Below are 16,779 nucleotides of genomic sequence, written 5' to 3'. Positions count from 1 at the left end.
CCATAGCACTGACTCCACATTAAATTCTCCCTGAAAACAGCTCAGGTTATCCTAGTCAACTGATTCAGTCTTTCAGTGTTGCTTAGTTCGGCATCCAGGGAAGAGAAACTAAGGGGTCCGGCATGGATCAGCTGTCTCCTCTTGGGCAATCAGTTGTGTTGTGGGTAGAGACAGATTAAAGACAATGTACCTAGTTTAAATATTTCCACTCCAGTTCTGCCCTTTATCTAGAGCCGTGCCTGGCATGGCACAGATTTTCTCCCTTCCCACAGCCTATCTCAGACAGGGGCTCCATCATCCAGCTCAAGGAGCCACCCTTGGCTCAAGGGAGCCACCCTTGATCCTTTCCTCCTGCCCATCTGCCTAGCATGTTATTCATTCAACAGGGGTTGATTAAGGGCTGTTGCATGGCTTTTGTATCAGGCTGTGTTGTTCCCTTCCCTTCCCTACCTGCTCATCTTTGAAGATTCTGCTCAAAATCCCTCTTTTAGAAGAACCTTCCATTTTGTTATTCCAGGCCGGGCAAAGAGCCCTGCATCTGTGTAGTATCCTCTATGTGTCTCTTGCTTGACTTTTAAAAGTAGTTAACGGAACTGGTCGCTTTAAAGTCTTTATTCTCTCATTAGACTAAAAGCACCTTCTGGGCAAAGACCATGCCTTATTTGTCGTTATAAACAGCGCTGGCACAGTCCTTGGCACGCAGAGTCTACGTAGGAGTTTTTAAATTGAACTGAGGGTGTGTATGATCCAGTGAAAGACTGCATGTATCTTCGTGGGGCAGGATAAATGTTTGAATAACATCAATTTCTTTTGCGATCTCTTGATACAATTCATACTAAATATGCTGACTTTTTCACAGGGTTCAACTCCAGGAGTTTATAAACCACTTACACATAACAGGCTAGAAAGCTTACATTGTTTGGCTCGAAGGCTTTCATGAAGCCACGTGCTTTTAAGAGACAGGGAGGGACAGTGGAACAAGTGCCCACTTTGGGCATGCACCAGCTCTAGAATCCTGCCTCCACTTGCTTGCCAAGTGGTCTCGGCACAACAGAGGGTGGGAACATTCACCTGCATGTGTAGTTCGTGAGGTCCAAATGGGATGACATATTCAAGTACCTGGCATCTATTAACACACCGTACAAGGTGGCTGTCATTCTTGTGATATTTTTTCTATGAACACGTGCTTTCCACTCAGATTATTTGCAAACAAGAAGAAAAAGAAGGCTCCAGAGTCAAGCTGTTCACCTGACCTTGGCTAAGTCTCTAATAGAGATGTGTGTGTCCCAGGGAAATACTAGGGTGCGGTGACGTAGTGCAGGTTTTTCTGGTGATAGGTGATACCACGCTCTTGCCTGAATTGCTTAAATTCGCATCTTTGATGCAAGGAAAGGATTATGAGGATCCATCTTAGATGTGCTCGTGACCCTTTGGAAAGAGATTTTTTTTTCAATGCCATCCTTTGTTTTTCATTTGTACAATTTGCTTCCCTTTTAGTACTTAATAAGGCATAAAATCAAATAAAGAGGTAGAGGTTTCTTAAATGTTACTTTAAAAACACTTTGCTTAAACTTTAAGCATATGTGTGCAGATGTCTTGCTTCTCCCTTAGGGCATAATTATAAATTAGTCATGGTTTCAAGTGTATTTAAAAATCATCTTAATGATTTTTTCCTTGGTCTACATTTCCTTGGAAATGCTCAGTGATCTTACCCATCTGCCTAAGCTCAGTAAAGCAAATGGCAGTGGGTCCACACTTGATGTGTCGTCCGTCGGCTCTATCATTCAGCTCAGATAAGGACACCACGGTCATATGTGCCTCTTATCCAGTGAGCAAAAAAAAAGGAGGTTCAATGAAGCGCACCAAAGGCAACAGGTGATAAATTGTCCCACGTCAGTGGAGCAAGGACCCTTCAGAGGGAAATGCAGGATCGCACCATCTCCCACCACAAGGTATATATAATCTGTACGTAAAGCATCTGTGCTTTCTAAGTATTACATTCTAACTTTAGTCCTTAATTGGAGACTCCCACAGTGCACTGAGACAGTAAATGCTATGAGGAGTCCTATAGACAGAAAACTCATTTCACTTTGTTTGACCCAGAATTCTTTCTCCGTGCAACATCTGTTAATGTTACAAAAAACACCTTAGGAAATACGGACTTAAAGATTTCTTAGCTAAGCCAGCGTTCATTTCATATGTAAATATCTCTGTGCCAGGTACTTTGTTTAGGCACTGAGGATACAGTAGTGAACAAAGCAGACCAAACCTCCCATCCCACAGTCTAATGGAGAAGAAAAGTAAAAAAAAAAAAAAATGTGACACTACATTATAATATATTTAAGTGCTATGGAGACCAATAATACAAAGGAAAGGGAGGGGTGGATAGAGAGTGAGTGGCGTGAGTGTGTGTGCGTGTGTGTGCGCACGCGTGTATTCAGGAACGTTCTATCTCAGATAGCACTTTCAGGGAAGTCTTTTGACTTTGACCAGGTGATGCTGGAGCAGAGACTCAAATGAATCGAGGGATGCTGGCTCACTAAGCTAGAACTTGGTGAGTTTCTTTCAGTGGAGGATATCTGTGGGCCCAGCCAAACAAGAACTACAGAATCAGGGGAAATTGGGCCGTCACACTGATAAATAATTCTCCGACTCCTGCGCATTCCCATTAAATCTAATGTGAAGTCTTTAGAGAGCTAAAGTAAGCTTGAGTTCTAATCTTTTTTCCCTCTTCGTTCAGTCCAAAAGTTACTGAATATACATCATGAGCTAGGTGTTAGGTAGACTGTGGGTGAGGTGGAGGGCAATTTAGTCCTTACGTAGGGGACTTCCGAGTCTAGTAGGCAAGAGATATGGAAGCTAATAACTGCAATATTGGGAAAGGGATGGAGAAGTAGAAATTCACAGGGTACAGAAATAGCACAAAAGAGGGAGAAATAGGACTTCCAGGGAAGTGAGTATGGAGAAGCCCTCTGTGGGGATTTTGGACGCTGACTAGAAACTTATCTAAAGGAAAATAGGGCAGGAAAGGAAAAGGACATTCAGAGCAAAGCAAACAGCACGCACCAAGGTACAAACACCTGAAATCGTATAGGGACTTCTGTGGAGTCGGTAGTTTGGGACAGTGAGAGGTAGCAGTGGAGACAATGGAGTTGGTGGAGATGGTAAGAGGTGCCATTCAAGAGGTAAGGAGGTTCCAGGCTGTGTCCATGAACAGAGCAACTGTATATTAGGTTCACCTGCAAGATTTAAGGAAAATATATCAGTGCCCTAGACCACTGCTTCTCAAGCTCATCTGTACTTGAAAATCACCTGGGTGTTTTGTTAAAATGCAGATTCTGATTTAATAGGTCAGGAGTGGGGCCTGAGAGTCAGCATTTCCAATAAGTTTCCAGGGAATGCCAGTGCGAAGAGCCACTCTTGAGTAGCAAAGCACTAGACCAACAAGAATTTCTGGTGACGATTTGGGGCGCCTACGTGGCTCAGTAGGCTAAGCGTCTGACTCTTAGTTTCAGCTTAGGTCATCATTTTACAGTTGGTGAGTTCAAGCCCCATTTGGGCTTCATGCTGACAGCACAGAGTCTGCTTGGGATTCTCTCTCTCCTTGGTCTCTGCCCCTCCCCTGCTTGCTCTGTCTCTCTCTAAAAAAAGGAAAAAAAAAGAAGAATTTCTGGTGATGTACAATAGGCTAAATGTTTGTGTCCCCCCACATTTCATATGCTGAAACTCCAATCCCAATGTGATAGTATTTGGAAGTGGGGCTTTGGGAGGCAGTTAGGTCATGAAGGTGAATTCCATCTCGTAGATGGGATTAGTGCTCTTGTAAGAAGAGGCCAGAGAACTTGCTGGCTCTCCTTCCATCATGTGAGGACAAGACAAGAAGACTGCTTTCTGTAAACCAGGAAAAGGGAAATCACCAAGAACCGAGCTGTGCCAGCACCCTGATTTCACACTTCCAGCCTCCTGAGCTGGGAGACATAAATGTTTGTTGTTCAAGCCGCCCAGTCTAATTTGTGACAGCAGCCCAAACAAAGACAGGGTGGGACCTGTGATTCAGTATTTTTTAAAGTTACACACACAATTCTAATATATAATGAGAATTGAAAACTAGTGCTATGGATTACAGGGGTGTTTCATCATGTATTGAGGTAGTGATATAGAGAAGGGACTGGAGAAGCATGAAAGAAGGAAGATGCTAGGGTGAAGTTTAAGCAAGAGATGGTGAAGGTCCAAACTAAGACAGTGGTAATAGAGAAAATGATATTTAAATAGAAAATCAAGAGGACTTGATTAATTAATGCAGGTGGAGGGAAGAGTCTTGCTAGGTGGTAAGTTTTTCCTTGTATTTCAGAGCCTGAAATAATGGTGATGCCATATCCAAATTATGGCAGAATTGCATTGTGAAGGAGATACTTACCAGTTTATTCAATAGAATTCAATGGAGTGAAGAAAAATAGATAAGTCCAGAGCTTCTTCTTACTACTTTACATATTAACATTACATGGAAGTACACACCTGATGGGAGTGAGCCTGAACGCCAGTTCAATAACACAGCCTGTCAAAGAGAGGGACTCACTATCTTTGTTCAGAATTGTCTACATTCCTCAGTGAGCCACCGAATGCCCTGAACTACTGTGACAGTGACAAATCAGGTTACCTGAATCCTTACAAATGTAAAACTGTGATCTTTATGAAGCTCCCATAGTAGAGGAATTGGTCAACCCCAGGCTAGATGAGCAGGTGAACAGGGCTGCTGGGAGAAGACCAAGTCACTAAAGGTCTTGCCCAAGAGGCACACGAAACAAGCACTCTGATCAGATTTGAGGAGTGAAATTTGCACACTACTCTGCACACCGCCCCCCCCCCAAAAAAAAAGATGCTCTAAGGACATGACATATATTGTTCTCTGGGAGGTCCGGATCCAAAGGTCTAGTCGTATGAAGGTGGATTTTTTAAAAAGCTGCCCTGGATCCACTCAATCCTAAGTGATCATATTTTGACACTTCTAAACTACAAAATAGTAGTACTGAACCATTTTGCAACAACTAAGTAGGTAATGTCTCATTAATTTTGCTTATGTATGAAAGAGGAACAAAAATGAAAACGGGACTCACGCATGATAGTTCTGAGACCTATTTATGGTTTTCGTGACTATCATGCTAGTAAGCATAAATATTGAAAGTATAAGCTAGAAGTTCCTGGATTTTTGTAGGGCTGCCAATACCAAGAGGAATTGGATAATAGGAAGACATAAACTAATTATTTATATTGGCTTCTTTTTGTGATTAGTCAAGGCCCCAAAGGCTCCTGGGTCTTTGACACTCACACTGGCAGCCAAAGACAGGGAGAATTTGAGAGGAGTGTGTCTACACCACAGCACATGCCTGATGCCATTCACATCTCTACCCCCTTTTTGCATCTGAGTATGTGTTCACACATGCACTTCAGAAACTAAATTCTTCTGGAAGACTCACGGATTAAATGGCAGACGTGAAAGCCTGCCACTATAACACATAAATTAAAAGCAAACATCAAAATGCTGAGAGTGTGGAGCAAGCTTTTTCTGAATTAGTGGTAGGTACCATCAGTTCCGGCAACAAAAGAACATTTCCGTCACAGTCCATGTATGTCTTGCAGTGACACTCTTCACTGTTTTCAGAGGTGGCGTCTCACTTTGCTCATTGGCATGTGCCTCTTTAGAGAGTTTTGCCAAACTTTTTGTTCATCTTGTGTTCTTAGCAGGGGAAAGTCTTGCCTAGGTAAAGTAAAGCGGGCAATTGCCAGAGTACTGGCATAGAACACAGAGCAATATTTCTGTTTAACTTGTAGTTAGGTCAAATTTGATCACTATTTTGAAGATATATATTGTAACATCCTTTTCTTTTCTAGGCTAAAGTGATAGCAGTTTCTTTAAACAGATATCTAAGCTGCTATAGCTTCCTCCCTCTTCTTCTATGTTCCAAAAACATTTAAGCTTTTAGATGTTGCTGTGGTTACATGCATTTAGTTTCAGAGTTGATCATGTAACACAGGGCTTGCCAATCTATACCATTCTCAGTGGATAAAGTCTGTAAGCTTGGGTGAGGAGAAGAAGAAAATGAAAATGAGATCTCAAAATAAAATGGTTTGTGGGACACAATCTTTCAGTCCAGTCCCTGGAAAGCATTGCAATTGTCACAACTTTCTTTTCCCATGATGGCAGTACTACCCCTGTGCTACTTCAGATGTGAAGACCAAGCCCTTTGGCCTGAATGGCCATTCTTCACAGCCACGTGATCCAGTTGTCCTTGGTTCTTTTTTCTGGAGGACCAGAAAGCTATACTATTTTATAAAATTAGAAAAGCATCACCGTCCCTGAAGTAGTAGATTATCTCTAAATAGATGCTTCTGGAGAAAGGTGCCATTTGTTCTCTGAAGTTTAAGATAGCAGGGATGATACATGAAATGACTATGGCTCCAAAAGTCAACCAGGATTCAGATGAGTGTGATGGGAAGTCTGCCCCTGGTTCTGTAGTGAAGCCACATGGGATGCAGCTGAAGCTTGGTGAGACACTGAGAAAGTTCCTTTTTGGGAGGCTTACCTGGGGGGTGGGGGAGGAGAGGACATTGATCATTTTGCAATTCTCCCCAGCCAGTCTAATTCTTGGATACCTTTTGTGCATACAGAAGACTCCACTCCAATCCCCGATCTCCTCTCTAGCATTTGGGTCCCACTGGTTTGCATATCTCAAACATAAGGACTTAGTGATGTGGCACTTCTTTTTGCTGGCACATTGGCTTGATGCCTTGCTAGTCAATGGTTCCTTTGAGGTAGGGGGGCTGTTTTTAATATAACAGAACTCTCCTTCTGGAAAGATGGCGATTTTATGTGTGAAAACAAAAATGTATGGAACTAAAGACCGTCTTTATCTGTCATAGAATATTACATTTAATATTTTGTATCTCTTTCAAACGTTCCTAAATCTTTTACATTTTTGTTACAAACTGTTCCACTCAGCAAATTCATAGGGAAATCAAAACAGATGAGGAGGCAAGACTTAGTTGAGTACCCATGGGGCCAACATTGGACGAGGCCATGTGGGGGATTCAGATAAGGGAGACTACCTGAGAGCCAGGAGAATGGAGGAGAGTTCACCATAAGTGCTTAAGATGAGCCTAGGAGTATGAGGAAAGCTTAGGGATTTCTGGGTGAAAGAAGCAACTACTGATACATGTATAGTGTGTTCTGAAAATATAGAAGGCTTGATTTTTGGCTGGATCTGAGAATTCACATGGGATAATAGCTGATTATGAGATAGCACAAAATTGGACCATGTTATGAATTGTCCTAAGTATTAAGTATGATGAATTCAAATTTGGGATGTTAAGAAGTTACACACCATGAATTTTGCTTTTGTTTATAGAATCTAAAAACCTTATCACCTGCTTTATTTGTGGAGATAAGTAAAGGGAGAATGGAAAATTTCTTTAAAAATGAGAGTCCACTAAATTGGAAGCAAAAGCTTTGGACTCTTGAGATGTTTTAATTCACAAAGAAATGCTGACACTTTTTGGTCTGGAGGTTCAAGAGTTTACAGTCTCCCTAAAGCAAGAGTGTCTGCTTTCATGGGGATAAAATAGCTGCCAACACTCAATGGCTGTAAATGGGGTTTTTATTGCAGGGAATAGTTCCAGGTTTTTCCTTCCAAACATACATTTTTTACATTCAAATATGTTAATAAATCATAGTTATTTTCCTCTTCTTGGAGAGTTCCAGGAACCCACAGGGCTGATAATTTAAGAATAGACCCGGCTCAGGCTGCCCTTAGAAATAGGACTATTCTCAGCAAGACCAGATACTGGAGATGCTCTTGGTCGAAGAGATAAACACAGCACATTGGGTCCCTGATGGCCTATCTACCGTGTTCAATGCATAGTGCATGATGGCTAGGGACAGGAGAATCCTGAATCACCCGTGTCACTTAACATGTGGGTTACCTTGTAAGGAAAAAGGAAGATTATCATGCCTATAACAACTGGGAAAAGGGTGAAGTTCACATGATGAATCACAAAAGGCAAAACATCTAGTACAGTCAGGTATCACAGGCAAAGTTTCAGCTTTCCCATACACTTGGTCTTTAAACTATGGGACTTGTAGATTTGCACTGAAACTTCCACAGTGGCTTCTGTCTAATCCCAGCAATCTTTCAATACCTGAGGTTTTTTTAAATTCCTTAACACATTGGGAATAGTCCCTAGAAATGTTAGATTCTTGAGTGTTTGGACTGCATGTGGCTTATACGTGATGTGCAGTTATCAGATCACATCACATGATATACAGTTATCAGATCACGTAAACCCAGAGACAGCTGAGCTCCTCTGTAGATTCCAGTCATAGCAACAAAGACAGGTAACCAGTGAGTGTTTCTTCAGAATAAACTGCTCCAAAAGATAACAGTTGAAGTGGTAGCCCAAGTGTTCATCAAATTAAGGCAAAATTTGTTATATGATTAGGACAAATGTAGGAGGCCAGCAACAGTCCACTGTCCATGCAATATGTTTCTTGTCCAGCTCTGTTTTGTGTTTATACATCTTGTTTGTCTTCTCTCTAGAGACAGTAGTCCTGGGTATCCGCTTTATTATCATGGCAGGGCAACTGAGTCCTAGGAAGGGCTTCTCCATAGGAACCCAGGAGCCTGGCAAGCTACAGAGAGATGTTACTTTTGAATAGCCTCATTGACAGCTTTCTTAAGGTGTCCTGACCTCAGATAGACAGGTATGAATTGGCATAGTTTGATATGGTCATTCAATCAGACCAGGATCCAGGGGCCTAGAACTTGAGTTGCTTCTTTTTCTTGGGCATAGTTACCGTGTCAGTCAAGACTGGTTTAATGTACTGGGTACCTGGGTTATGTCTTGGGTCAAAGAGCACTTGGAAGTCATTAGCCAGCTCTTTTTGGCTCTTCTACAGATTGACATGACGATATCAGTGTTTATGTAAAATTAGATAGAAGGTCAAAAGGAGAATGTTTTATGACTATCTAAGGGGATAAAATATGGCAACATGGAATTTAAAAAGTGAACTATTACCGTATTTTTTTTCAATCTATTTTCTCCTTATGTTTTTTGGACTGGATTATTTCTACTGTTCTGCCTTCAAGCTCACTCTATATAGGGAGTATATAATATATAACCTCCGTTCTACTGTTAATCCTAGCTAGTACATTTTTTTTATTTCAAATTTTGTAATTTCCTCTTCTAAAATTTCTGTTTGGTTCTTTTTAATAATTTCTATTTCACTGCTAAAATGTCCTACTATTTAAATCATTCAAGCACATTTTCCTCTAAGTCATTGAACATTGTTATGCTAGCTATTTTAAGGTCCTCATCAACATCTGGATTATCTCAACATCATACTCTGTTAATTGCATTTACTCTTGAAAATGAGTCACACTTTTCTGGGACTTTGTTTATGTCACATAATTTTGGATTATATCCTAGACATTGTGAATGTTACAGTGTGGAGACTCTTGATTCTGGCTTATTCACCTGAAGAGTGTTGATTGTTGGTTAGTTTGTTTTAGCAAAACAACAAAATTTGTTGGGCTCACATTTAAAACTGTCTCTTGGGGATCGGCTCAAATCCAAGTTTAGTTCTCTTATTTGCAATGGAGCTATGCACATGTGTGGTTCCAGATCAGCCAGAGATTTGGACCGTTTAGGCACAGAATTTGTAGTTCCCTCTCATTAGATGTTTCCTTTCTGAGACTCTCCTCTCCCTTTCCAGAGATGAGGTTGCCCAAACTCTGCCCACTAATTCAGCAGTCCAGAAAGATGGTGGGTTTGCTCTTAGAGTTTTAGCAGCACTGCCTGAGGCCTGCCTTCAGGCCAAAAGTCATAAAAAGGAAATTCATTCCATGTCTTCTTTTTTTTTCCAAGTGTAGACTCCTCTTCAGAATCTGCCTGTTTTTTTTTTTTTTTTTCTACTTGGCAGTGTTTTCAATTCATTTTTGTTTGCTTGCTTATTTGCTTTTGTATTTTGTCTAGTGCTAATAGTTATTATTCGAGGGATAGCCGGTTCAGTGTGAGCTAATTAGGCCATTCCAGAAGCAGAACTCTGCTGGTCAATTGCTGAAGTAGCCCACATTTGAATGCCTGGGTAAATGTAGTAACATGAACAATGGAGAGAAGTAGGCAAATACAAGAGATAAGATATAGGGAAATTTTCATGATACCCAGATGTAAAGAATTAAGATGAAAAAGACAGTGAAGTGTTAAGTCTGAGCTGCTAAGAGAAAGCGATACAATGAAAGAAACATGGAAATTGGAATGGTGTCTTAGCTCAGCTGCCATAATTAAATAGACTGGGTGGTTTAAAAACCAAATTTGTTTCTTACATTCTGGAGGCTGGAAAGTCCAAGATCAAGGTGTCAGCCAATTTCTGGTGAGAGCTGTCTTCCCGGCTTGCAAATGGCCAATATGATGGAGAAAGAGAGTGTGCTCCCTGATGTCTCTTCTTATAAGAACACTAATCCTATATAACAGGGGCTCATTTAACCTTAATTATTTCTATAAAAGTCCTCTCACCACAGCGTCATTGGGAATTAGGGCTTCAATTGTATGAATGTTGGTGGGAGAGACACAATTCAGTCTACAGTAAATGGAAAACTGGTTTTGAAATGAAAAGATTATAAATCATTTTGGACATGTTGAGTATGAAATGAATAATGTACAAGTTGCTGGAGGTGGAGGGCAAAGCATGGAAAAGAGATTATTGAGTTCTTGGAGAAACGGGAAGAGGGGAAGCAAGTAAAATAGCGTATAGGAAAATGAGAACGAAAACAGGACTGTGAAAAAGTGGTCAATTGTACTACATGTGGTTAGAAAGATCTTGAAAAAGCCATTGCCTGAAGGTCCTGAATTTGTAAATTAGGAAATCATTATCAATTTTCAAGGAGGCAGTCTTAATAAAGAGATTGGGAGGAGGTTAATGTGCAAGAGATTAAGGAAAGGCATGATGGGAGTGATATGAGGGACATATTGGGAGCATAAATGGTGAGTTGGATTACCAGGGTAGCAAATGCAGTGAGGAACCGCTGAAAGGTTAGATATATTGTTGAGACCAAAGTGAATTCAGCCCTGCTCAGATAACCACTCCTTTCAGTTGACCACATTCATCCTCCCATCAAAGTCGTTGTGCATTAACTCTACTAAGCAAAATTATATATATCGGAGATAAAGAAATGGTCCCTGTCCCCGGATAACACATACGCCTTTTTTGCTCACTTCCAAGGCTCAGTCTCTGTCTTCTGTGCATTGAAATTTTTCATTAGAGAGCTGGAGCTCAACTTGACCTGTTCTTAATACAGCTATCTTCCTTCCCATAGGTGAGCCCCCTACTGTCTGCAAAATTAGATGATTTTTCACCCCAAAGTTAAACAACATTTCAAAACCAATGAACTTTCTTTCATGAGAACCTCATTTCATAATTTTTTAAAATTAATGCATATTGCAGTGATGATATTGCCATTTATCAAATGTGTCGACTTAATTGGAAGTTTTTTTATTACAAAATAAACTCTACATATAAACTCTTTAGTGCAATAGACTTTGATTCACTTAGACTGGGATCAATCCTAGCCACTAACATTGTCTTAAAAGTCTTATAAGCTTTTCAGTTGATTTTATTGCATACCCAGGATTGAGATCCGTTGGATCAGAGGTCTTTTGTTTTGTGGTGTTTTGTTGACAAGCCCTAGCACTGAGGTGGGGATAGAAGTATTAGTGTCTGCTCAGTTTGGGATTGCTTTCTGCTCTTTGCACTTGCTTTAGGGTGACTTCCACCGGTATTCTGCTCAACTCTGCCTCAATAAAGATATTACGAATAATCTTAACCTCACAGTAAAGATTTTTTTTTTTTGGTTCAATGAAAATATCATTTTATGAATGGGAAACGATTGTGCCGTTATCTGCTTCTAAATTAAAGTGTGTTTTTCTTTTTTCTTTTTATTTTATAAAAATGTTTATTTACTTAATTTGAGAGAGAGACACACACACTTGCGCACTCACACACAAGTGAGGGAGGGGCAGAGACAGGGAGAGAGAGTGTCTGGGCTGACGCTATCAGCCCAGAGCCCAACTCAGAGCTCAATCCCATGAACCACAGGATCATGACCTGAGCCGAAACCAAGAGTCAGACGCTTAACCGACTGAGCCACCCAGGTGCCCCTAGAGTGTATTTTAAATTTCTGATGAGTCCCTTTACTTGTGTAATACTTGTCTGGATTTGTATTAGATCACATAACTTGTGTTCCCCTCACTTCCAGAATACCTTGTTAAATCGCTTCAATGTAAAGAAAACAAAATGATGCCTCTGATTTTGCCTAAGAATGCTATTAAAAGCAAGATGTAATACCTAGCTTTGGTAGAGCTTGCATATACCTAGCGACAATTAGGGCATTTGACAAAAATAATACCGTGGTATATAGTCCCTACCCTTATTTTGAAGAAAAGAGACATATAGAAAAAAATATATAGAACAAGAAGGTAAAAATTGTAGCAAGCCTTATCTGCTAGCATTGGAATCCTGAAGCTACCCTCTGATGCAGTACTAAACAAGAGATCGCAACCTGAAAAGCCCAAAGATGTCATGCAGCTACTTTAGCTACCAGAAACTCCTGGGGCAAAGGAGATAGAATGTACTGAAACCAAGTTTAACACCTGCACAGTTACAGCACCTTTTAAAAACTTAGGGAAGGCACAAAATACAGCAAACAAAACTTGCCTTACTTTACACTCTTGGTCTGAGTGGGTAAGGGAGAGATCATGGGAAAAAGAAACAAGTTGTTACAATAGGAAAGGAAATCAGGATTATAGAAGAGTAATTGGCATACCATAGACACTCCCCCTCCACTCCCCCAGTTACTTTTGGTTAAATGATTGAATGAAATGAGAGAAAAACATACTGGAAATAGTTTGGGCTGAAGCACAAATGTCATCTGGGATTTGCCTGGTGCTGCGTTGGATCAAGTATTAAATTATCCATGTGCTTATTTCTGCCAGGACATATTTTCACCACTGATACAGGACTGCCAAAGAGGGGAAACAAGGAGAGAGCTTATCATGAAAAGAGAGGAGAGTGCTTTCTCCTCTTTTCTTTATCCTCCATGCTTCATTATAGCTCATGCACTTTTATAATATATGACCTCACATTCTAAAGGAAGCCCGGCCTTTCAAAACTCATCAGAAGTTTGTTTGGACTGCTAAGGATTCCATGGGCGTGCCAGAAAATAAATCTACTTAGGCTGATTCAGGAAATCCTTCTGTTCTTTGTCTTCTACTTGGCTCGCCTCTCCTACTTCACTTCCATCCCAAAGCAAGCCTGTTGCCCCTGATAAGTTGTGTGGAAATTTTCCTATAGATTCTTCTTTTTACACACTTAATGTTCAGTTACTGACTTTAGGGTTTTCAAGTGGTTCTCATATTTAATTCTATAAATAACTTTATTGGAGCATCGTTTACATAACATGAAGTTCATCTATTTAAAATATACAGCTCAGTTAACTCTAGCACATTTGTACAGGTGCACAGTCATTGTCACAGTCCATTTTGGAACACTTCCATCCCCCTGAGTAACTCCCCTCGCACCCCTCTGCCGTCAGTCCCCACTCCAACCTGTAGCCCCCGGTAAACACTGATGAGCTTGATTTGGTTTCTGTAGCTATAGTTTTCTGTAGCCTTTTGTAGAAACTTCATCTGAATGTAAGTATCTGACATGTACTTTTAATTCAGAAACTACGCTTACCTTATTAGAATAGCCAAAGACTGGGGTGCCTCAGCCAACTCTTGATTTTGGCTCAGGTCATAATCCCAAGGTTGTGGGACTGAGTCCCTGTCGGGCTCTGTGCTGAGTGTGGAGCCTGCTTAGATTCTCTCTCTCTCTCTCTCTCTCTTTCTCCCCTCTACCCCTTTCATCAGCTCACTCTTCCTCTCTCTAAAAAGAAAAAAATAAATAAAATTAAATTAAAAAATAAAAATAGATTTAAAAAGTAGCCAAAGACCAACTAAATTAAGTGGATCCTGTATTTCACTACAAACAGTAACAGAATAAATTAATTAGAAGAACTTTCTTAATCAGGCACCAAGACTTTATTTGTGTGCCTCTTTTGCTTTGCTGAGTTGCAGCTTACTCTCTTTTAGTTGGTATCTTGTTCAATTTTGAGCTATGCATCACATATCTTCAAGATATGTGGTTCAATCTTCTTTCCAACTTTAGGCTTTATTCCACAGTCTATTTTATTAAGATATTTTTTCCCCCAGAACTACAAATTATTTATGTGTGTGCAAAGGGAAAGAAAACAGAGATAGCTAATGAGCCCTCCCAGACATTTGTGGATAGATGAACGGGTGTGAGAAGGATTGATTAATTCCACATTTCTTGGGATGTAGAGAATTCATAAGTTGCATCTATTTGAAATAGAATTTCACTCTGTGTGTTTTTATTTAACAGAAGGAATGTGAAACATGTTCTAGCAAGGAATAAAGCATTGCAATGGACTAAGTCGTATGTTTTACCAGAGTTTCCCTATGATGTCAAGTGCATGTTAGCAGAACAAAAGTGTCCCGATCACAGCATGAGGATAAGGATCATTGAGTTTCTCCAGGCCGACATGACTAAGTATCTGGAAGGCTCACTGTGAGTAATAATAGGCCAGACTTCGTGCTCTGGGAGAGGGTCTGTTTTCGGAGTAGAGTAGAATTCATTTGGAACCAATTTTCCTTAGATTTTGGATGACATATTAGTAATAAGTCCAACATTGCCCAATATTTGAATGTCTACATTGTTATACAGAAGGATTGGAAGAAAAGTGAGTATAATTTGGACTCATAGGAAGGAAATTGGGCTGCTTGAAGTGAAAAATGTCCTTCTTGTTGCACTGAACAGGTATCCCAGCACCCAGCAATACAATGATGTGGTCAACGCCTTGCTGCAAGCCCACCCTTTCTTGGACGAGGATGGCTGTGGCTTTGTAAGTGACCACATGGGGCCCTTCCATCCATCTCAACCCATCTTAAAATAATAGCTCTGTACTGTCCAGTCATTGTATGCCCCATTTCCCCCTCCATCAGTCTCTGTCTGTCCATCTGTGTCTGTGTCTGTTTCTCTTTCTCTGTCTTTTCTGACTAATTGTCTCTATCTTGGTCTGTCTCTGATTCTGTTCCTTTGGCTCTGTCTCATTCTGTCAGTCCCTGTTTTTTTTCTTAGCTTTGGTCTCTCTCTCTCTCTCTCTCTCTTTCTCTTTCTCACCCTCCCTCCCTCCCCCACCTCTCTGTGTGGCTCTGCTCTCTTTTAAAACCTTCTCTATCTCTCTTGTGTTCCTTTGCCTTTTTATTTTTAATCTTTATTTATTTATTTTGATAATAATACTTGTAACCCACATTCTCATTTCTCCAATTATTTCAAAAAGTGTTTTTAAATGGAGTTTTTAAATGTTTATTTCTGAGAGAGCAAAAGAGAGAGAGGGAGAGTGAACACAGGAGGGACAGAGAGAGATGCAGAGAGAGAATCTCAAACAGGATGCACTGTCAGTGCAGAACCCGATGCAGGGCTGGGTCCTGTGAACCTTGAGATCATAATCTGAGTCTAAATCAAAAGTTGGATGTTTAATCAACTAAGCCACCCAGATGCCCCCCCCTCTTTGTCTTCTTTAAAAAAAAATAGACTTTTTTGATCAGCTTTAGGTTTACAGCAAGAGGAAGGTACAGAGATCTCTCATGTAGCCCTGCCCCCACATGTATAGCCTTCCTCCCATTATGAATATTCCCCACAAAGGTGGTACATTTACTACAATGGGTGAATCTATATTGATGCATCATTATCACCCAAGTCCATAGTTTACATTAGGATTCATGCTCGTGGCTGCACATTCTAAAGGTTTGAACAAATATATAATGACACGTACCCATCATCACTGTATCTTACAGAGTATTTTCACGGACCTAAAAATCCCCTGTGCTCCACCTGTTCCTCCCTTCCACATCCACTTCCTTTGTCTTCTTTGTCTCTCCATCAGCATCTTTCTGTCTCTTCCTCAAAACATGTGTAATGTGGAGTCTCTAGGAAGGGTCTTTAAGGGATATAATACCCAAGTGGCGCCTGGGTAGCTCAGTCAGTTGAGCGTCCAGCTCTTGATTTCAGCTCAGATCATGATCTTGGGGTTGTGGGATTGAGCCCCACGTCAGGATCTGTGCTGGGTGTGGAGCCTGCTTGGGATTCTTTCTTCTCTCTCTCTCTCTCTCTCTCTCTCCCTCTCCCTCTCTCTCTCTGCCCCTTCCCTGCTTGTGTTGTCTCTCTCGAAATGAATAATCTAAAAACTACATTAAAAAGTAAAATGTTTTTTTTAAAAAGAGAGAGATGTAATACCCAAAAAGAGAAGGATGTGGGGTGCCTGGGTGGCTCAGTCGGTTAAGCATCCTACCTCTGCTCAGGTCACGATCTCGTGGTCTGTGAGTTCGAGCCCCGCATCGGGCTGTGTGCTGTCAGCTCAGAGCCTGGAGCCTGTTTCAGATTCTGTGTCTCCCTCTCTCTCTGCTCCTCCCCTGATCACGCTGTGTCTGTCTTTCAAAAATGAATAAATATTTTAAAAAATTAAAAAAAAAAGAGAGAAGAATGTGACACCTATACCAGGGCTATCATCACTAGAAGGAAGTGCCTTCCTTCCTCCTTTCCTTCCTTCTATTTTCTTTCTGTATTTTCAAGAAATGTTTATTATGTGGGGATAGAACCAGAATTTTCTGAGT

At 40.7% G+C, this 16,779-nt stretch overlaps 1 protein-coding gene across 1 annotated transcript in view; it reads left to right on the top strand.

The window, feature by feature from the left end:
- The window catches only part of SAMD3 (sterile alpha motif domain containing 3), a 56,858-nt gene that overhangs the window by 6,810 nt on the left and 33,269 nt on the right, over positions 1 to 16,779 (top strand). The window contains exons 4-5 of the mRNA XM_049654339.1: positions 14,489 to 14,674; positions 14,924 to 15,008. Coding sequence (XP_049510296.1) covers positions 14,489 to 14,674; positions 14,924 to 15,008 — 271 coding nt within the window. The remainder of the gene's footprint in view (positions 1 to 14,488; positions 14,675 to 14,923; positions 15,009 to 16,779) is intronic.

Source organism: Panthera uncia, assembly GCF_023721935.1.
Source record: "Panthera uncia isolate 11264 chromosome B2 unlocalized genomic scaffold, Puncia_PCG_1.0 HiC_scaffold_24, whole genome shotgun sequence".
In the NCBI taxonomy this organism is placed as follows: domain Eukaryota; kingdom Metazoa; phylum Chordata; class Mammalia; order Carnivora; family Felidae; genus Panthera; species Panthera uncia.
The sequence above is the reverse complement of the archived record's forward strand: the minus strand, read 5'-3'. Positions and strand labels throughout refer to the sequence as shown.